Source organism: Panthera tigris, chromosome E1 (assembly GCF_018350195.1).
Source record: "Panthera tigris isolate Pti1 chromosome E1, P.tigris_Pti1_mat1.1, whole genome shotgun sequence".
Lineage (NCBI taxonomy): Eukaryota > Metazoa > Chordata > Mammalia > Carnivora > Felidae > Panthera > Panthera tigris.
The window spans coordinates 40,260,900-40,282,268 of NC_056673.1; the positions used below are offsets into that span (position 1 = coordinate 40,260,900).

The following is a 21,369-nucleotide window of genomic DNA, read 5'->3' on the forward strand; positions in this document are numbered from 1 at the left end:
TGTCTTTGACCACGCAATGGGGAAAATGAGGTAATGACATGAGATGTACTACAAAGCCCCAGTCAGGGTGGGGGGAGGCAGGTAATCATAAAAATACTTAATCTGTTTGAATAACTACATCCACTCACTCTTCTATGTGCTTTACTCGCTTCATCTTTCGGTAGCTACGGCTACTTCCAATAAGAAAAGAAACAAAAGTGGTAAATAAAAGAGGTAAAGTAACCTGCCCAAGGCCACACAGGTAGGATATGGTAGTATCTGAAGTCAGGCAATATGGCCTCTCCCAGTGCTCTTACCCACTAGGCATAACAAAAGGGGCCTTAAGTGTTGAAAATCACTTCTGAACTACAGCTCTGGTTAGCAACACCCAACCCAAAAACGTATGCTTTAAATCGTAGGCTCCCAATGCATTCTTTATAGGACTGAACCTGCATGGTGGAAGGGGTGGGAAGGAAAAGAGATTCTATATGCAAACAAATAGAAAATGCTGAGTTCAAGAAGTTCAATAGGTTTAATTCTGAGATTCCTCAAAGCTAAAATCAAAGTTTTAAAAAGGGAGATTACACTACATATTCATAATTTATAGAAGCTCCCCTTTCTGGTTGGTTTTTGTTTTGAGGACCACTGCTACTGGACCGGTGTTCTATGGAACACAGTTCTGAAAAGTGCCACCTCGCCAATACCCCTGGTCTCTACTCCCATTGCCCAGTTCTGAATTCTGTCTTCCTGAGGAGCGACTCTGCTTGCCAACATGTGGAGATTTTGTTGTATACCTATCTTACCTCCTCTACAGGGCAGAAAGTTCTGCAAGGTCATGTGACCTGTTTAAGAAATCAAAAATCACTCATTAGCTGGGTAGTCACTGTACTATACTCCATTTGTATAGGCCTGAAATTTTGTAATGTTTTAAAAAATTAATTGAGGGATGCCTGGATGGCTTAGTCCATTAAGCATCTGACTCTTGGTTTTGGCTCAGGTCACAATCTCACAGTTTGTGAGTTCGAACCCCACAGAGGGCCCTGCACTGGCAGTGCAGAGCCTGCTTGGGCATTCTCTCTCTGCACCTCCCCAGCTTTTACTCACATGTGCTCTCTCTCTCTTAAAATTAACTTTTAAAAAATTAATGGAAAGGGGCGCCTGGGTGGCTCAGTCGGTTAAGCGTCCGACTTTCGCTTAGGTCATGATCTTGCGGTTTGTGAGTTCGAGCCCCACGTCAGGCTCTGTGCTGACAGCTCAGAGCCTGGAGCCTGCTTCGGATTCCGCGTCTCCCTCTCTCTCTGCCCCTCCCCTGCTCATGCTGTCTCTCTCTGTCTCAAAAATAAATAAAACATTAAAAAAAAATTAATGGAAAAACAAAAATAAAACACCTTGAGGACCTGTCCTATCCCTGGGGTGATGAGCAGTGCCCAGCCAGAAACAGAAGAGTTAGGTCCTTGACCTCTTGGGGGTGTCCTCAGCATAGTAGGGGTAGGGAGGTGAAGGGCTGGTAATGGAGAGCTGGTTAAGAGAAACAATGCAGGGGGAGGGAGGAATTACTTTTGGCTGCTGAGGTGGAGAGGAAAACAGTCCAGAAGGATCATGAAGAGCTTCATGGAATAGGTGAATTAAAGAATGGAAACAAGTATCTGCTAAAACCTGCATGTGCCAGACCTTTCCAATTACTTTCTTTTAAAAAAAAAATTTTTTTTTTTTACATTTTATTTATTTTTGAGAGAGAGAGAGAGAGAGAGAGAGAGAACAAGTAGGGGAGGGGCAGAGAGAAGGAGACACAGAATCTGAAGCAGGCTCCAGGCTCTGAGCTGTCAGCACAGAGCCCGATTCGGGGCTTGAACCCATGAACCGTGAGATCACGACCTGAGCCAAAGTCAGTTGCTTAACCGACTGAGCCACCCAGGCGCCCCTCAATTACTTTCTTACGTAAGCCACACAACAACCCAGAATCAGCCCCATTTTACACCTCGAGAAACTGAGGCACGGAGAGGCCAAATGACCTGCCCTGGTCACACAGATCCACCTAGAGCTGATTCTAGCCTGTGAGAGTAGAGGTCATGTCTGAAAGACAGGCATGATTCTATGACCTGCCCCTTTCCTCTTATTTACTTGGGAAGGAAAAAAAAAAAAAAAACCTCACACCATTAATACTTGATGTAACATATTCTTTCTATACCAACACATCAAGATCTACCTCATTCTTCTCCTGCCTGCCTGGGTTTCTATCACATGGCTGGCGCCAGGATGACATACCCTCTCCTGGCCAGCAGCATTCAGGCCGTTCCGCTTTCTGCCCTTACAACATTGCGAGTATCCTTGCACGCATGCTGAAATATTTTTGCATGCAGACCCCGACGGTAAATCTGCAGGAACGGAACCGCTGGTTTGAAGGAGAGGAGCATTTTGCAACTACACAAATACTGCCCCTGTGACGTGGGTATGGAATATCAGAGGGGAAGGCAGGCATTCCAGGGAGAAAGAACAGGGTGACAGGCTTACTGGCAGGAAGGGTGGAGGGCTTCAGCGTAGGGATTATCACTGTTGCAGGAAGCCCTCTGGCCAACTATTATCTTCATCTGCACACAGCACTTATGGCCTCACACTCAGAGCCTACCCAACTACTGATCACTCATCAAGGACAAGTGTTTGTTTCCTCGGTTTTGTCATCACTGGATGGGCCATCTTCGCGACAGAGGGTCCTGTGAGCTGGAGTACTGGGGCCGCAGCCTGGCTTGCCATACTCAGCAGGAGCCAGGCGACCCGGGAGCATTTCTGTTGGATGCCGGTGACGAGCTGCACTCACTTTATGCCTCCGGGCACTTTCACGTACAGCCTCTCCCCACGCCCTGCCCCAGCAATGCGTCTGGGGTGCGTGCTCTCCCTCCTCTGTGTCCCTTTCACTCAGCAAACTCCTTCTCAGTGCAAGCGTTACCTTCCCTGTGAAGCCATCTCAACTCCTCCAGACAGAAGTGTGCCCCACGCCAAGCAGGGACTCAGAGCCTTGTTCTGGCCTTAATCTGTTGACGACTGCCTCCCCCAACTGGATTTAACCTCCTAGAGAGCAGGACCCTGACCAGACCTTGCAGGAACCAAGCAAATAAATACGTTCATTGCAGGAACCAGCTGCTTAATGAGAGGACCACACGGTTCACCTCGAATGCCCCTCTTCGGCCTTCCTGTCCAGGAGTGACCTGTCCCGGCCGTACCTCAGAGGAGAACATGGTGGCACAGGTCCCAATGCACCAGCAGACCACGGGCTTGGTGATGCGTCCCTCCTTGATGCCCCGGCAGATCTTATATTCCTCAGTGCCCCCGATCTGCCAAGGAACAAAAAAAAGCTCATTAGTTAGTGGAACCCATCCAGAGTTGCTGTGGGCAGCACCACAGCAGGAAAATCTGTTCCAAATCAGGCAGGGCTCAGAGGCACCAAGAGTCCTAACTGACAACTTGGCTAGAAAATGAAGAGACGCTGGCTTTGGTCAAATAATAGCCTGGAAAATTGAGATGGGGTGCAAGGAGGAGTTGTGAAAGGGCAGTGGGTACCCTCTGAAGTCCCTGATCTAACCAGAATCTAATCTGATTGGATCTGACCTGCTCAGAGGCACAGGCAAGGACAGAGGTCCTAGGACTCTCTCAAACTAAAAAAGTACACTTCTGGGACACCTGAGTGGCTCAGTCAGTTCAGCATCCGACTCAGGTGGTTCAGGTCATGATCTCACAGTTCAGGAGTTCGAGCCCCATGTCGACTAGTTCGAGCCCCATGTCGACTCTGTACTGACAACTCAGAGCCTACAGCCTGCTTTAGATTCTGTCTCCCTCTCCCGCACCCCCCCACCATGGTGCTCCATCTCTCTCTCTCTTTCAAAAATAAACATAAAAAAAGCAAACAAAAAAAAGTATACTTCTTACTCCAGCTATGCACTTCCCAAGAGACCAAGGCCAGCCAAAAGTTTCTTCTTTATGTTTTTATTTATTAAAAAAAAAATTTTTTTATGTTTAGTTTTGAGAAAGAGAGAGAGGCTGGAGGAGGAGTAGAGTGAGGGAGACAGAGGATCTGAAGCAGACTCTGCATTGACAGCACAGAGCCTGATGCGGGGCTCGAACCCACAAACCCACAAACCGTGAGATCATGACCTGAACCAAAGTCGGATGCCTAACCGGCTGAGCCACCCAGGCACCCCCTATTGGCACTAGAATGTCTTGTGACACCAAGAAGCAAGAACTTTTTCAGTGTTAACAGTGACAACCTCTAAGCCCCAGAGTGTAGGCAGGGAGCGGAATTACCAGGGACCGTCACTTTACGTTATATATAACCAGGGGCGCCTGGGTGGCTCAGTCAGTTAAGCATCTGACTCTTGGTTTTGGCTCAATTAGTGATCTCACAGTCATGAGTTTGGGCTACACATCAAGTTGTGCTCACAGCATGGAGCCTGCTTCAGATCTTCTGTCTCTCTCTCTCTCTCTCTCTCTCTGTCCCTCCCCTGCGTGCGCATGTACTCTCTCTCTCAGATATAAATAAATGTTAAAAAAAAAAAAAATTAAAAATCAATCAAACAAACAAAAAACAGGGGCTCAGGTCATGATCCCAGGGTCATGGGACTGAACTCCATGTTGGGCTCCATGCTGAGCGTGGAGCCTGCTTAGGTGTCTCTTTCCCTCTGCCCCCCTCCCCTGATCACGACCACTCTCTCTAAAGAAACCCAAAACTCACCTCTCCAAGAACCACAATCATTTTGACGCCTGGCGTGTCCTGGTAACGTAGCACGTGATCCATGAATGTTGAGCCAGGGTACCTGGTGACAGCAGAGAGAACACACTGGGTCAGGAGGCTCGGGGAGGTGTGTGTACATGAGTGGGAAGCATGCTAGTACCAGGAATGCTCTGAGGTTCTTCGTGAGTGTGGGTGTCCGGTGAAGGCCCATAGATGCCTCAAGAATAATGGCGGGGGTGGGGAGGGTGGTAAGTAAATGAGGCACAAGGGAAGAGAAGGAGGGGAGGGGAGGTTCGCTTGGCAGTAAGAGATGATTGGAGAGCACATGTTTGGGGGTTTTAAAATATGGCTGCAGGGCGCCTGGGTGGCTCAGTCAGTTGAGCGTCTGACTCTTGATTTCAGCTCAGGTCATGATCGCAGGGTCATGGGATCGAGCCCCATGTCAGGATCTGAGCTAAGCGTGAAGACTGCTTCAGATTCTCTTTCTTTCCCTCTCCCTCTCTGCCCTTCCCTCCTGCTCGCATGTTCTCTCTAAAATAATAACTAAATGAAATATGGCTGCAAATTCTTTTAAGAAGGTAGAACCTCATGCTTCTCTTGAATACGGGTCAGACTTAATGATTAGCTTCTAATAAACAAAATGTGGCAGAAGCGATTCTAGGACAGTGACTTCCATGGCAGGGTTATAAAGACTAGCTTGTCTGGCACTCTGTCTTGAACTGCTCACTCTGGGGGATGCTGGCCATTATGTCCTGAGGACATTAAGCAGCCTATGGAGAAGCCCACAGAGAAGAACCACCTTACCAGCCCTGTGGATGAGCGACGTCCACCTCGGGCCTGCCGTCAGCATCGCTGACACCTCACACATCACTGCAACCCACCCCTCCCCCACGCCAGAAATGCCCACTTGAGCTGCCCTGAATCCTGACCCACGGAAACTATAAGGACAAATGTGGGGTTTTCTTGTTGTTTCAAACCTTTATTCTAGAGAGAGAGGGGGGTTGATCCCATGACCCTGGAATCATGACCTGAGCTGAGATCAAGAATCGGACACTCGACTGAGCCTCCCAGATGTCCCACGAGTGTTTTATTATAGTTTGAAGTCACTTGGTTTGCATGATTTTCTTCGAACACAGCAATAGATAATACAGTGTGCCACCTGATGTCCCAGGATTGGCAGGCTATTGCTAGGTCTATATATAGGTCCATATACATAGTTGACTCTTGAGCAATGTGGGCGTTAGGAACGCTAACCCCCACCACATGCAGTTGAAAATCAAACTATAACTTCTGACTCCCCAAAAACTTAACTACTAATAGCCTATTCTTTTTTTTTTTTAATATTTATTTTTGAGAGAGCGAGAGACAGAGAGCAAGCAGGGGAGGGGCAGAAAGAGAGGGAGACACAGAATCTGAAGCAGGCTCCAGGCTCTCAGCTGTCAGCACAGAGCCCAACACCAGGCCCGAACCCATGAACTATGAGATCATGACCTGAGCCAAAGTCAGATGCTTAACTGACTGAGCCACCTAGGAGCCCCCTAATAGCCTGTTCTTAAAGATTTTTTTTTTAAGTTTCTTTATTTAAGAGAGGCAGAGACAACATGAGTAAGGGAGGGGCAGAGAGAGAGAGAGAGAGAGAGGGAGGGAAGGAAGTAGGGGGAGGGAGGGAGAGAGAGAGAGAGAGAGAGAGAGAGAGAGAGAGAGAATCTCAAGCAGGCTCTGCACTGTCAGCACAGAGCCCAATGCAGGGCTCGAACTCACCAAACTCTGAGATCATGACCTGAGCTGAAACTGAGAGTCAGGCGTTTAACCGACCGAGCCCTCCAGGCACCTCCCTAATAGCCTATTCTTAACCAGAAGCCTTATTGATAACAAAAACAGTCAATTAACACACATCTTATATGTTTACGCATTATATACTGTATTCTTACACTAAAGTAAGCTAGAGAAAAGAGAATGTTATTAACAAAACCATGAGAAAATACATGTGGAGTGCTGTACTATATTTTCAAAAATCTGCATATTATAAGTGGACCCGTGCAGTTCAAACCCATGTTGTTCGAGGGTCACCTGTATTTTTTTTTCTCCTGTTATAGGAGTTTACAAAAGGATTGTTTAAGGCAAAGGATGCTTCTCTACAGATCTTCAAGAGCATTCTATCATGATCTCACAGGTTCGTGAGTTCGAGCCCCAAGTCGGGTTCTGCATTGACAGCGTGAAGCCTGCTTGGGATTCTCTGTCTCCCTCTCTCTCTGTCCCTCCCTCACTCATACTCTCTCAAAAATAAAATAAACATTAAAAAAAAAAAAAAAAAGCAATGGCTAACACGTGTTATGGTATTAAGTACTAGGCATTACTCCAAAATAGTACCCTATTGATGACCCTACTGATTACTATTACTGTTCCCACCAACAAAAACAATGAGTATGCTATTTGTGAAATAAGAAATATCTACTGGGTCTCTGGCCCCAGTTCTTGATGCAGAGCTCCTAAAACCCTTGTAATCTTCTGAGTGACAGGGGTGCTACAGAAAGCTCCTGAGTCTGTTGGAATTTCCCGGGTGACAGGAGTGTCTTGTTCTCACAAGGCAACTTGGTGGATGCCTGCATAGTTCCTGGGTGGGGGCTGGTCTCTAGAAGACCCTGAAGTCATGGGGCACCTGGGTGGCTTAGTCGCTTAAGCGTCTAATTTTGGCTCAGGTCATGATCTCATGGTTCGTCGGTTTGAGCCCCACATCAGGCTCCATGCTGACAGCTTAGAGCCTGCAGCCTGCTTCAGATTCTCTCTCTCCTTCTCTCTCTCTCTCTCTCTGCTCCTTGCCCATTCTATCTCTCTCTCAAAAATGAATAAACATTAAAAAAAATTTTTTAGAAGACCAAGACATGATCAGAGTCCTGGAATTTTCAGCCCTACTCACCACTCTATGCGGAAGGGAGAAGGGCTAGAGATTGAATTAATAATCACACCTACATGATGAAGTCTCCATAAAAATCCCTAAAGAAAGGGGTTTGGAAAGCTTGTGGGTTGGGGAATACACCAAGGTGCTGGGAGGATGGCATGCCCAGAAAGGACATAGCTAAGCTCCATGCACTGCTCCCTATAATTTGCCCTATGCATTTCTTTTATCTGATTGTTCCTGGGTTCTACAATCCATTCTAGCAAATTACCAACCCAAGAAGTGGGGCACAGGGACCCCCAGTGTATAGCTGGTTGCTCAGGAGTACCGGAAGCCCAGACTCATGATTGGCATCTGAAGTGGGGGCAGTCTTGTGGGACTGGGCCCTTCACCTGTGGGATCTGGTGCTGACTCCAAGTAGATACCGTCAAAACTGAAATGAACTGTAGAACACCCAGCTGGTATCTGCGGAGAACTGGAGAACTGCTTGGTATGGGGGAAAAAAAATCCCAACATTTGATAGCCAGAAGTGTGAGTGTGGTCATGGTAGAGAGTAAAGAAACAGTTCTTCCTTTCACTATTACCGACTACAGTTAACACCTGCTGAGTACTTGCTAAGTGCCAGGCTACCTTCTAGAAACACCTCACTAAATCCTCCCAATGACTCCATGATGTGGGTGCTATTGTTTTACCCACGTGATCTGTAAGGATGCTAGAGCTCCAGGGAAGGTAAGGGACCTGTCCAGAACGCCTCCCTGGTAAACAGAGAAACTGGGACTCGAACCCCATGGTCTGATTTCAGAATTGGTCCTGCCAACCCCTGCACTCTGCTGCCTCCCTATGGCCACAACACAGAGACAGCGTACAGAATTACCTCCAAAGCCCAAATACCTTTGAAAAACACCTTTTCCTGTTTTCTTCTGATATTATGCCCATGTCAGACCTGAGACAGGGTAGAGATGGCCCGTTTTATGGACTTAACTCAGTGGTAGCAAGCAGAGATTGGAGGATCCCGCTCCCCTCTCCCAGCCTGCCCCTCCCAAATGTAAGAGGCCCGCCTTGGCCCAGCTGATCACCTGTCCCCGCCAATGGCCACACCCTCATAGACGCCATCAGTGGTCCGAGAGATGATATTGTTGAGCTCGTTGGACATGCCCCCAGAACGTGAGACGTAGGCCACACTGCCAGGGCGGTACAGCTTGGAGGCCAGGATGTTGTCCAGCATCCCACCTGTATTCCCAATCTTGAAGCACCCAGGCTTGATGCCTCCAACCTGCAAGGGCAGAAACAGCAGTCAGGGAGGAAAGGTAAGCTCCCCACAGAGCTCAGGAGAATCCCAAAGCCCAACACTACCTGCTCAACCCCCTCTGGTCAGGACGGGGAGAAAATGTTCCAAGAGAGTTAACACCTACACACTGAGTTTCTGGCTTAAGAATCTCATCTCTCCCGCGAGCGACATTATGCGGAAAAAAAGAGAACCTTACTTGTAAAACATGGCTCACTACTACTGCACGTTCAGATATGTATACTCAGGGTTAAGTCACCTTGGCTCTAAAAGGGTGACAGCACCCATTAAAGTGTGAAACACAGGTGTATGCCTCTGCTCAAAATCACCCTTGCCTCTGAGATGAAAGCCCCCTTGCTTAACTAAAAGATCTTAGCTTCGGACAAAATTTTAACTCAACCACTAAGTAAAAACAACAACAAAATAGTCACAGAGCAGTTTCTTTCTATGTTGAAGACCTTTGGGCAAATAAAACCCCTAGGTAGATTTTCCTTTGGTTTACAATTAAAGTAATAAAGATTATGCTATGGTTGTATGGAGGTGGACAGAGAAAATCTCCCAGTTAGCCCCTTAAAACTATGAAAGTGACATGGCCTGGAGAGAGTAGATATGGCCCTTTAAAGTAGATATGCACTTTCAATAGGTACTCTCTGAATCTTTTCAACCTAACAGGGAAACAGAAGAGTCAACAACTTAGTTTTCTGTGGGCCCAGAACTTTATAAGATAGCCTTGAACTTAAAAGGCTTGGGGCAACGGGGTGGCTTAGTCAGTTAAGTATCTGACTTCGGCTCAGGTCATGGTCTCACAGTTCCTGAGTTCGAGCCCCGAGTCGGGCTCTGTGCTGACAGCTGGGAGCCTGGAGCCTGCTTCAGATTCCGGGTCTCCCTCTCTCCCTGCTCCTCCCCCACACACACGCTGTCTCTCTCTCAAAAATAAATAAACATTAAAAAAGAAAGAAAGAAAGAAAGAAAGAAAGAAAGAAAGAAAGAAAGAAAGAAAGAAAGAAAGAAAGAAAGAAAAAAGGGTTTCTGGAAAAGGACACTCACAGTGGCAGGTCCAATGATGGTCACTCCCTTCTGGTCTGCCTTCTTGATCAGCTTCCTTGTGAGGGCCTCAGGGATGCCTTCAGCTATGATGGCAATGGTCCGGATCTAAAGGACAGTCCCTTCCTGTTAACTCTGTGCCTCAGATGAAGCAACGAGGCAGCAACCTATACAGGACCAACCTTCCATGCCCCCTTCCGGGCTCTAAGAACAAAGTAATGTTAACAGTATGCACCCCTTCCTCCCATAGACCTCTGTTCCTAGCCTCATCACTCCAATCCTCTTCCAAAAGGAGAGGCGAGAGGCATAGATACCCGAAACCAATCTCCATTGGTTAACACCACAGTAACTCAGTAACCCAAGCAGGAACAAATGTTTCTGAAAACCCATGACCGTCAAAGTGGCTACATTCTCTCCCATCCAAAAACCCTCAAGACTCAGACCCACCTGTCCCCCCCACCTGTCCTGATGCCTGCTCATAAAGCAAGTATCTACGGCTTTCTCCGCTGTACCCTCCGAGTCTCCGACTCTATGTCCCAGGGCCAGCACGGGACACGAGTTGCTTCCACACACAGACCAGAGACTGGGCTGGGGGAGAAAGCCAGAAGGGGTAGGGGTGGGGGGGTGGGGAGGAGGGTTGGGCAGGAAACATCAAGAACCATCTCTATCTGGCTCTCAGGGCCAGCAAACTTTTTCTGGCTTCGTCGGTCATATGGTCTCTGCAGTAACTGCTAAACTTTGCCTGTGTAGCATGAAGGCAATCATGGACAACATGTAAATGAATGAATATGGCTGTGTTCCAATAAAAGTTTATTTATAAAAACAGAGAGCTAAGTTTGACCCTTAGGCTATAGTCTGTTAACCTTTGCTCAAGAATAAAAAAACAACTCATTTTCAGCAGGTGTGTTTTCGTTTTTGTTTCACTGAGATGGGAACAAAAGTTTACATTCTCCAATCATAAGCTGAACTAGGCCAGTCTGGGATCAGACAATAATTTTGAACAGAAGAATCAATATCTTAATCTATAAAGGCTCGTACAGAGGGACCTGGGTGGCTCAGTAAGTTGAACATCTGACTTTGGCAGGTCACCATCTCACAGTTCGTGAGTTCAAGCCCTGCGTCGGGCTCTGTGCTGACAGCTCAGAACTTGGAGTCTGCTTCAGATTCTGTGTCTCCCTCTCTCTCTACCCCTCCCCGCTTGCACTCTGTCTCTCTCAAAAATAAACGTTAAAAAAATGTTAAAAAAAATATAAAGGCTCGTACAAATCAGTAACAAAAATGACAAATACCTCAACAGAAAAAAAGGAAGGGAGAGCAACTCGTAAAATATAAATGGTCAATAAATGTTTTTGAAAGTTCATCTTAGTTAATGATCAAAGATACACAAGTTAAGTAGAATGCCTATCACTCGTCAAATATGTGTTTTTATAACGCGAACATTCAAGTGTTGGCCAGGGTACAGGGAAGCAGGCATTCTTGGACTAGTGATGGAGATTATGTCCATACAACTTTTCTGGAGGGCACCTGGGCAGGATGGATCAAACAAAGGCTTTCAAATCTGTATATTCTGATGCAGCAGTCTGACTGGTTTAGACATTTGCGCTGGGGAAATAATTAAGGATATATGCAAATGTTCATCTAAGATGCTCACCATAAGACCTGAAAAAGCAAAACCGATGTTGCCAATAAATATTTATTGATGTAGAAAAAGTAACTGAAAACAATGGATTACAAAATAGTTACATACAGTGTTATTCCACCTGTTCAAATCCAGAAAAAGGTGCTGATAAGGATACACTCAAACGTTGGCAACCGTGTTTCTGAGAAATAGGACTTACTTAACTGAAGCATTTATGTTCTTCTTTTTATTTAACAGTATTTAAGTTTTCTTTGTAATAAATATGTAATGACTTCATAAGAAATTGCTTTTGATTCTATTCTTAGAGCCAGTCCTAGCAGCACAGGGAGGTTCTGGCAGAGGTAGATGATCCTGAACGGACTCTTTGTTAGCCCAGGTAAGCAGCCCTGTCTGGCTTGCCCGCCCTCAGTTACCACCCTACCTCCCTAACCCTACCTTCCGAAGATCAAGTGTATCCAACCACTTTCGATCGCCAGCCAGTCCCGAGTGCCAAGCCCTTTAGCCCAGGTGGCAGTGCCGGCTGACACCACTCAAGGGCTTTCCCTGCTTCCCCACCCCAGGACCCAGTGATCTACCTGTGAGTAGTTCATGGTCTCGATGGTACTGTCATAGGCTGAGCGGAGAGAGGCAAAGTTGATCAGCACGTCTACTTCTGGGTGCTTCTTCATGGCATCAGCCATGTTCTTGAAGACAGGGATCAGGATCTCCTTGTGACCCCAGTAAAACTTCTGCTTGTGGTCCCCGCTGTGAGAGAGAAGGAGGAGGGGTCAGGACAGCCCCAAACTGTCCGGGCTGGGGAGGGCGGAGCCAAGGGAGGAGCTTCATCTAGAAGGTGGAAAGACAGGGCCTCTGTCCTCAAAGAGTTCCAAACTCTGGGGAAAAGATCCCCCAGGAATATGGATCGCCCCAGTCTGGGATGGCAGGTGCTTCCCCACCCAAGGGGATAATCTTGCTGGCTCCCCCCAGCTCTTAGTGAGGGGGATGAGATGAGGAAATCCCACTTGGCAGCCATCTCTAGTTTCCCGCCCTGGTGGGACTCACGTGAAAGGGTACACCATGGCGGCCACGGAGGGCTCATCTCGGGAGCAGACGTAGTCAAAGTCCAGCATGCCCTGTACAGCCCGGGTCTGCATGCCCCACACGATGGCCTTTGTGTGGCGGCTGAAGAGGGTGGCACTCTTTCCTGGTGGGCAAAGACACAGCGAGTGCACCCAGAACACACACCCCCGGGAGACCCTCAGGGGCTGCCACACCCCTCCATGCCCAGTCCAGAGAGGGGGGCTCATCACCACCGCAGAGCAGCGTCAAGAGGATAGGATTCTGAGAACTTGGGGAAGAGGTGCCTTGTTTTTTCTGGAAAGAGGGGGCAGAGAGAGCAAAGAGAGCTAAGAGGACCTGCCTGGCTGGTAAAGAGCTAGCAATGAACACAGAAAGGACTCCCATGCAGAGAACAGGTCCACAGGCAGAGAATCCCTATAGGACCTGCTCACCTTCACAGGAAAGGAGTATAATCAGCATTTTGCTTATATGCCAACAAAGGCTTGATAAATTATTTTTAAAGTCACCAAGAAAAAACTAAGCTCTCCTAATTCTAGTGCCTGCAGGATTTTAAACAACCCAACAATCACCACCTCTAAAGCTGGACATAAATCAGCTTGGGTCAGGATCCGAATCCTCATGATTCTAGGTCAGTGTAGGTCCAAAGTAGAGGCTGGCCATGGCCTTACTATTTCTACCTGAGGTTCTGGCCTAGGTACACTGGCTCTCAGCACCTCCCCACATTCTCTGTGCTGTTCCTCCTGCCCTCCTCCCTCTGGCCCTTTCCTGATCAGAACAATGCTCTTGGCTGGTCCCGCAGGGCAGAAAGGAGAGGCAAAAGAAGGTGGGGGGAGAAAGGGCTCAGAAATGCTTCCATGCCTTGAAGGGAAACGCTCCTTCACCACCCTGCAGGCAGGTGACCGGACTCTCCCTTCTCTGCAAGTCCTGCTGGAGGAAAGTAGCCCCCCAGGGAGGTTCTCGGCTCCCCCAGGGAAATCAATGCACTGAGCTCCGTGGCCATCTGGTATTAATTAACCTAGTGTACTAGTCTAGTGTGGGCTTTGCTAATCAGGCTCAAGATGTGATTTAATAAATTTGAGATCACTCTCCCAAAGCATGTGGGGTTCTCATCCCTACACAGGCTTGCTTCTTCCCTCCCAGCTGTAAGCTTCCCATAGCACAAGGCTCCTGCTGTTCCAAATACCTAGGACTTATTGTCACCGGACCCATCTGGGTTCTCACAAGACACGGGATCACAGAACAAAGGAAGCCACCTAATCCGGTACCCTCACTTCCCAGTCCCAGGAACCGGAAGCTTGGAGATGCCAAGTGACAGAGATCCTGTCATCTAGCATCAGAGCCAGATTATATACTAATTTAAGGTGCAGCTCAATTGTGCAAAGGAGGAGGGGAGATACAAACCAGGGTGGCCCGGCCCCTCCCCACCCTCGCAGGAGGGGGGCCCAGACGGACCCAAGTCAGAGTGCGAGCAAGCACACATACACACATCTGTCTACCCAAAAGACTACAGAAAGGGACAAAGCCTGGAATCTCTAGAAGCCCAACTGTACCTCCAGCGTGAAAGGCGCAGAATTAGAGCACAGAGAAGGCTGTCATCCTCAGCTAACCAGCAGCAAGGGCCTCAGAGAACCCCTGCTGCAGGCCTAACACCCCCACCAGACGCCCCTGCTGGCTGCACTATCTGTCCTCCTCTCCCTCCGAAGTCTGGCTCAGGAACTAACAATAAGATAAGCCCACCCCTTGGATGCAAGAGCTCTCAGAACTGGAGTAGACCCCTGTTCTCTCGGCACAGTGCTTGGGTCATTCAGGTAACAAAGGATCTCGCCAGAGACAGGAACCAGAGGGATTAAAGGCAGATGGTCAGAGGTTTGCATTCCTGGCCTTTCCAGGGGGATACCTGACCCTAGCCTAGGTGCCCCTTCCCCTCCCCTTAGCAAGGTATCAAAGGTCATCATCAGAAAATTTTTCCCCCTCCCCTGGAGCAAAATCTCTCATAGCTGTGAAAGTCAAAAAGTCAAGCAGAAGCAGAAACCCTGACACTTTGAAGCAATGAATCCATTCACTTTAGGCAATAGGCGAATGTGTCTTTGCGTGAACGTGTGAGTGAGCACTGAAAATGTCCCTTGTAAGCAGTGACCTCATTCACCAGACCAAACCCAGATCCCCTCCACAGATTTACTGCACATCCATCCAGGCTTCTACATCTCCCCTTGTCCAGCCTGTCTTCCGCAAAAACCCAGAGAAATCTAAACCCATGGCTGGCACTGAGAGCTCAGGGATGCAGCAGGCAGGAGTGAGGCTTGGCAGGAAAAGAGGCCATGAGACCCAGATGGGAATCGGGAGAGCTGAGGCTGCCCTCCGTGTGCCTGTGCTGCCACCACCCTCCACCCCACTTCAGTGTCCATGGCTCCCTCCTTCCCAGGACTCCCCTCCCTCCTCAGCAGGCGCCACCCCTACTCTCCAAGGCGTTGGGCCCAGCTGTTGCTCCTACGCTCCACGCCATGTCCTGTCCTGAGTGTAGAGCCAGAGACAGCCGGCCAGGAGAGTGCTGAGTGGGGGTGGGAGTGACTAAGCAGGGGTGGGAAGGGGAGGGAGAGCAAGGACTAGGACTTGGGGGGGGAAACAAAGCACACAGTTAAGACTATAACCCACTAACAAAGCCACACACAGAGCTGGGGCAGGGCAGGGGCATCCTACCTTGCAGGGATCTTGGACTTGGGACTGAATCTGTCAAAGAAAATGACCAAGGCAACTGAGTCACCTGCTGGTAGTTGGAGGCTTTAGAGGGAGAGGGTGGGAAAAGGGAAGGATCCCAAGGACAAGCCTCACAGGGCTGACGCCCTCACCAAGTCTTGTCTATTCCACAATGGACAGGAGTGAAGCCGACCGAAGAGGAGAGAGTGCTGATCAGCACAGCAGAAGCAAGAGAGGGCAAAGGGCCAAAGGGGCAGAGAGGGGGCAGGAGGAGCCAGAAGGCTTGGAAGGTGTGCTGAACACCAAAGCCCCCAGGCCTGGTGGAGGGACAGCTGACCCCATCACACCCTTGTAATGCCAATCCCGTTTTGTCCCCATGAAGCCCAGTAAGAGGATCAGGTTATCGTAGAGCTGGACTTGTCATTCTGTGGACAAAGCTGCTGGTTTGGGGACTGCGGGGAAACAGTGTGCAATCTTGAGTGCCTGGAGCCAGTGTAACTATTTCCCAAAATGCCTCAAGTGCAGACTTCCTGTACCAGGAAGGGGCTACATTAATTAACACTGGCTGTAAGAGCTGGGTGGTGGCAGGGGTCGCATCTGATGAACCAGAGGACGGACAGACACAGAAGGCAAACTGCGGATGGGCTGGTAAATGACGTGTGCTCTTACGGTGGGCTCACAGGAAGGGGGGGGTCTTTGTAGGAGCCCCAAGAGGTTGGGCAGGCAGGAACCACTGTGAGGGCCCTTGCTCTGCTGGACCAGCTCTAGGCTCCTGCTCTCCACTTAGAAGTGGAGTCTGGGAGGGGCGCCTGGGTGGCTTAGTCAGTTAAATGACCAACTTCGGCTCAGGTCGTGATCTCCCGGTTCATGAGTTTGAGCCCTGAGTCAGGCTCTGTGCTGACAGCTCAGAGCCTGGAGCCTGCCTTGGATTCTGTGTCTCCCTCTCTCTCTCTCTTCCCCTACCCCACTCATGTTCTGTCTCTCTCTCTCTCTCTCTCTCAAAAATAAATAAACATTAACAAAAAGAAAAAGGAAAGAAAAAAAAGAAGTGGAGTCTGGGAGGCCTTGCCACCCCCAGGTATTTCTGTCGCCCTGTCTCCTTCGCCACTTCACACAGCCCCACGGAAGTAAGGGGACAGAGGGGAAGACAGTGGGGAGCGAGGTGACCCAGGTGCAGCGTGGGGAGCCCACAGAAAGGCTCAGGAAGGTTCAACTCTTCATGTCCTCGTGTCCATTTGGCCCATGTGCCATGCACACTCTTACAGCACAGCCCAAACCATGTTCCGGCGCCCCAGCAGGGCCCACCCCAGCAGGGCCCAGAAAGGACAGGCAGACAGGGAGTGCCTGAATCTGCTGGCTGCCACTTACCTTGTGGCATGGCAGGCTTGGCCTTCTTTGCGGGTGCCACCTCATCAGCCCTGGACTCAGAAAAAGATGCCGTCCTACTGGGGGCTGGAGTCTGGGGTGGGACAAGGAGACAAGAGTCACAGGTAGCAACTGGGAAAAAGAACTATTAGTCCTTGAGCTTTGGAGCCTTAAGGCCCCAAAGAAATCAGGTAATAAGAATCCTGTACAGCACTATCTTCTACTAAGTGCTTGCAAAAGTACTACTACAACAACCCTCTTGAGATAGGAATTAGTATTGTTCTAGGTCACAGATAAGCAAACTGAGGCTCTGGAGGGTAAGACACCTGCCAAGGTCTCTTTCTCAACAGGATTTGAACTCCAGTCTGATTTAAAAACCCCTGGTCTTGGGGCATCTGGCTGGCTTAGTCTGTGGAGCATGAGACTCTTGATTTCGGGGTTGTGAGTTCAAGTCTCACGTTGGGTAAAGAGCTTACTTAAGAAACTTAACTAAACTAAACTAATAAAACCCGGTAGGCTTTCATTATACTACCTTGATTGGGCAGAAAAAAAGCCAGCAGAGATCTAGAAACCAACCCGTCTTTCTCCAATGCCCACAGACGACTAGGAACAGAAGAGGGGCACTTGTGTCCTGGATGGGAGGGAGGTAGGAGAGGGTGACAAAGATGACAAGGCAGGTTTTCAGGCAGAGGAGAGGGGGCACCTACCGAGGTACTCCCACTGGCATTAAGGAGGAAGTTTGCAGTGTGGGCCGCTGTGGGTGGCTGGTTGGGGATGGGCCGGTGGCCTAGGGCCATGCCCACAATGGCTGTCATGTGAGTTTCAGTCCCAAAGACATGGATGGGGATCCCAGTAGTCTTCCCTGTGAGGAAAGAAAAGAATCCATCATTCAAGTCTTCAAATAAGTGTCCACGTCCACACTGCTCTGCAAGGGGCCCTGCCTGGCATCTAGTGCCTTCTGCACAAGGCCAATTATCCAAGATAGACCAACCGTCATATTTTTACCACCAAACAAATCTCCATAAAGACCACCTGCTTTGATAAGAGCAAGGCCTGGCTTTACCGACACCCTGAAGTACAACCACAAGCACCGTCCTGCTGTGGGCAGCGAGACCCTGGCCCTCCCATCCCTCGACCTCGACTTCCGCCCGGCCTGGCCTCTGTGCCTGGGCCTTGGGCTCATTTCCTCAGGGCTCCAGCCCCCCTCGGTCCTCTGTGTGGAGTCTCTCGTCGCTCGCCACCTCCTCCTCCGTCTCCCCTGCCACTTCACTGTACACATCCCTAACTGAGAGGGATCAACCTCTTAGTAAGTGTTTACTTATTTAATGTTCTGTGAGTTTAATGGCCAGACCGTGACTAACATTCACCATGCTGTCCCGAAGGCTGGGCCCATGGCAGGAACTCAGCTGTAGGTGAAAACGAGGACCTGGCACCCCTTCAGGTGACTGAGGCAGGTTCCTATTTGCCACGGATACCAGATTTGCAAAAATGGGAAGATGGCAAGCTTTTGCCCCTCCAATCAAAGGGCATGGCACGCGTCTGTCACCCCTCCAACGCTTCATGTGAATTCCTGCTCCCCACATAAGTGCTCCTAGCAATGAGGTCTGCACTCTGCTCTCTTGTTCTACCAATTAACCAATCGTCCCCACCTCTCCCCCCACAGCCCAAGGGGTCTCCACCCTCCTGCCCCTGAGCCCGTGCTCCACCCAGCAGCCAAAACAACCCTTCTAACCCAAAATCAAGTTGTGCCACTTCCTCAAAGTCTTCCAGAGGCTGCCAGCCCAGGGTCACGGCCAAGTGCTCCCCCGTACCTGTACCAGTCCCACATAGCTCCCACTGCCTCCCACCCTTACCTGCCAACACCCTGCCCTCGCTCCCTCGGCCCTGCCTGCTGGTCCTGCACAGCAGTACGCTCCCATTCAGGGCCTTGGAACTTGGCCTTCTCTCTGCAGACACTGCTAAGTGCTCTCTCCTCTCCTCCAGGTCACTGCTCAAATGTCACCGTTTTGGGGGGGCTTCCACCGATCACCCCATTAAAACCGGCCCTGTCCCCTCCCACGCAAGCTATCCCTTTACTCGGCTTTGTTTACCTTCATGTCACCTAGCGCCACCTGACATTACTGTCGATGTTTTCAACAGCACGAGGGATTGCTGTCGGTCAAATGTACAGCTGCAACCCCAGTGCCTGGCACACAGGCCACACAGAGCAGGTGTTCCGCAAATATCTGTTAAATGAACAGCTGAATGGAAATGTTTTCTGAGCCATTGTGAAGTTCAGGTCGAGCTCTGCATCAGAGGAGCGCACACACTGGAAGTAGAAGCAAGTGTCCGAAGACCCGGCACAGAGCGCTGGGGACAGAAAAGGTCGCCATCTTACCGACTTCTCCCATCACCCGCAAGCCCTCCTGATAGTTGGGGCCGCCTCTTCGGACAAAGATCGTGACCTCGTGCTCCTTCAGGGGACCCTGGTAATCTCGAATTGCTCTCACGATGCCCTGGAAGCAGGAAGGGACGACAGACATGTGCCTAAAAATAAGGCAATTATTTATAATCACGATGAACGAACATCCCAGGTGTACCTAACAAGGACTGCTTCTCACGAAGAAGCATGGCAGGCCCCGGCAGTCAAGAATTCACACGTGTGGACTGGACTGCGCACAAGCAACCGAAAGGCCCAGGACATGCAGTCGCTTGTGATGTTGCTGGGGCAGCAGTTTGGAGTCCCTGGGAGTCACACCCCTCAATGCATAGGGTGCCGTCTCCAGTCATTCTTGTTATCTCTTATTGCAGCCGGGGCAGGTGGCGAGGATCTAGACCAGGGTCCTATGCAAGGGTTCTCAGAAGTATCAGGATCTAGTCCACTTAAATATCAAAGTCCTACTAAAGTTTCTTCCAGCGATTTTGGAGAACAGCCCTTGCAATGGGTATCAACTCTGGAAACAATTTGGGAGAATGAACAGGTGTGCACCAATGCGGTCTTTCCTGGGTCAGAAGTCTAATTTCTGTCACCCAAGGCATGCCACCTGGTTGCTGTTCCAGAAGTAACCATCCATATCGACAGGGCTGCCTTTATTATAGGGTTGCTCAAAAGTTAAAATAAAACTGCCAAGGTTCACCTGTTTCAGATTGGTCTGTTGAATCAGGACCCATTAGAGAGACTCTGTTTTTGGCAAGACTGACGAGGCCTGGTCCCCCACTTCATGAGAGCTCAGACTTTCAAGGTGGACATTTATTTATCCATCATTCTCAAATATGCGCTACCAGAAGGGACATTCCCTGAGCGTCGGACAGTACAGAACAAGAAATGGCCTCCTGAGGACTCTCGAGCCAGGTTAGCTCTGTTGCCCTTTTTGACCAGCAGTCCCACTCAGAACTGTGTGCCCTCACCCCTGACCTGTGCACAGGGACCAGGCTGACAGGCCTCAGCTGGATGAGCAAGAGCCTCAGATCATCGATCCATTTTCCTCATTCTGACCTTTTGGAGAAGACCCAAATCTATCCCAGCGTCTTCTGCATCCCCAACAAGGGCCCCTGGGACAAAAGCCCCTACTCAGCTGGGTAAGTCATGGAAACCTGCTTCTGCCTCAAACTTTGCTTACAGAAACCTCCCTTCCTGGCTTTTCCCAAACCCACATTCCCCAGAGACTACACGGTCCCCGGTGGCTGGTTACCTTGAATGTGGCAGCCACATTGGTGAAGTTTGCAATGCTGCCTCCAATGATGAGGATCTTGCCTGTGTTGGGAGTAAGAGAGGTCAAAAAAGGGTTAGAAAAGTAGAACATCCTACCAGAAATCCAACCGAGGGCGTTCTCTCTTCTCTAAGCACGGATCCCTCAACTGTTAGGAGGTGTCAGTGCAGAGGCTGGGTGGGGTGGGGAGCAGGCTGACCTCCCTTGACATCCGTTCAGTCTTAACCAATTCAGCTCTCCATTACCCATGCCACTGAGCAGGTGGTTAATCCAAACCCACAGAACCTCTACGTCATTCCTGGCTGCCACTGAGAAACCCGGTTTAATTTCTGGATACTCCTGGTAGGAATCTCTATTGGCTCAAAGGAAAGGGAACTGGTATGTGTAGCCCCCAAACACTAGACAGGCGGTAAAGTGAAGCTGGGAATCCCACAGCCCAAACAGTAAGTGTAGAAGTGGGCCGCTAAGAACTGAGTTTCTACAAGTCAGTAAGAGCACATTGCTACCTCCTCCCTTGCACCTGCCTACAGGACTTTATGTACATATCGCTTCCTTGCTTCCCCGCAGCCTCCATCTGACAGAGGCCACACTGCCCACTGTACAGTTGGGAGAAACAGAGGTCCAGAAGCTAAATAGCCCCAGGCCGCAAAGGAGCAGGGCCACAACCCCAGTGCCTCCTCGCCCAAAGCTATTCCCACTGTGGCACAATGGGCCATCCTGGGAAAGGAGCGTGTGTGTCTCACCATCTGGGTGCTTCTCCCGGGTCATGAGGGAGAGGATCGTCTTGGCATAGTCATAGGTCTGCTGCTCGCTGGGGGCGCCTGAGTATTCCCCGTAGTTTGCCAGCTCATTGACACCCCCTAGGTCGCAGATGGTATCACTGTCAGGAAGACACGGAAGTCAGTGCTGATTCTGACTCTAGTGGCTGAGGGTGGCAGCCTGGTGCCGATGAGGACACACAGATGCCCCGAAAGCCCCATAGTCAGCTTATGGAAC

General features: G+C 49.7%; 1 protein-coding gene across 10 annotated transcripts in view; it reads right to left on the bottom strand.

The window, feature by feature from the left end:
* The window catches only part of ACLY (ATP citrate lyase), a 48,419-nt gene that overhangs the window by 10,553 nt on the left and 16,497 nt on the right, over positions 1-21,369 (bottom strand). For 8 of the 10 annotated variants that reach the window (XM_042967645.1, XM_042967644.1, XM_042967643.1 and 5 more), the window contains 12 exons: positions 21,117-21,253; positions 20,356-20,417; positions 19,062-19,179; positions 17,392-17,546; positions 16,688-16,778; positions 15,323-15,352; positions 12,608-12,749; positions 12,142-12,310; positions 9,931-10,035; positions 8,675-8,871; positions 4,703-4,784; positions 3,198-3,308 (listed from right to left, as the gene is read on the bottom strand). In XM_042967645.1, the coding sequence (XP_042823579.1) occupies positions 3,198-3,308; positions 4,703-4,784; positions 8,675-8,871; positions 9,931-10,035; positions 12,142-12,310; positions 12,608-12,749; positions 15,323-15,352; positions 16,688-16,778; positions 17,392-17,546; positions 19,062-19,179; positions 20,356-20,417; positions 21,117-21,253 (1,399 nt within the window). The remainder of the gene's footprint in view (positions 1-3,197; positions 3,309-4,702; positions 4,785-8,674; positions 8,872-9,930; positions 10,036-12,141; positions 12,311-12,607; positions 12,750-15,322; positions 15,353-16,687; positions 16,779-17,391; positions 17,547-19,061; positions 19,180-20,355; positions 20,418-21,116; positions 21,254-21,369) is intronic. The other 2 variants (XM_042967646.1, XM_042967648.1) reach the window with 1 other exon arrangement.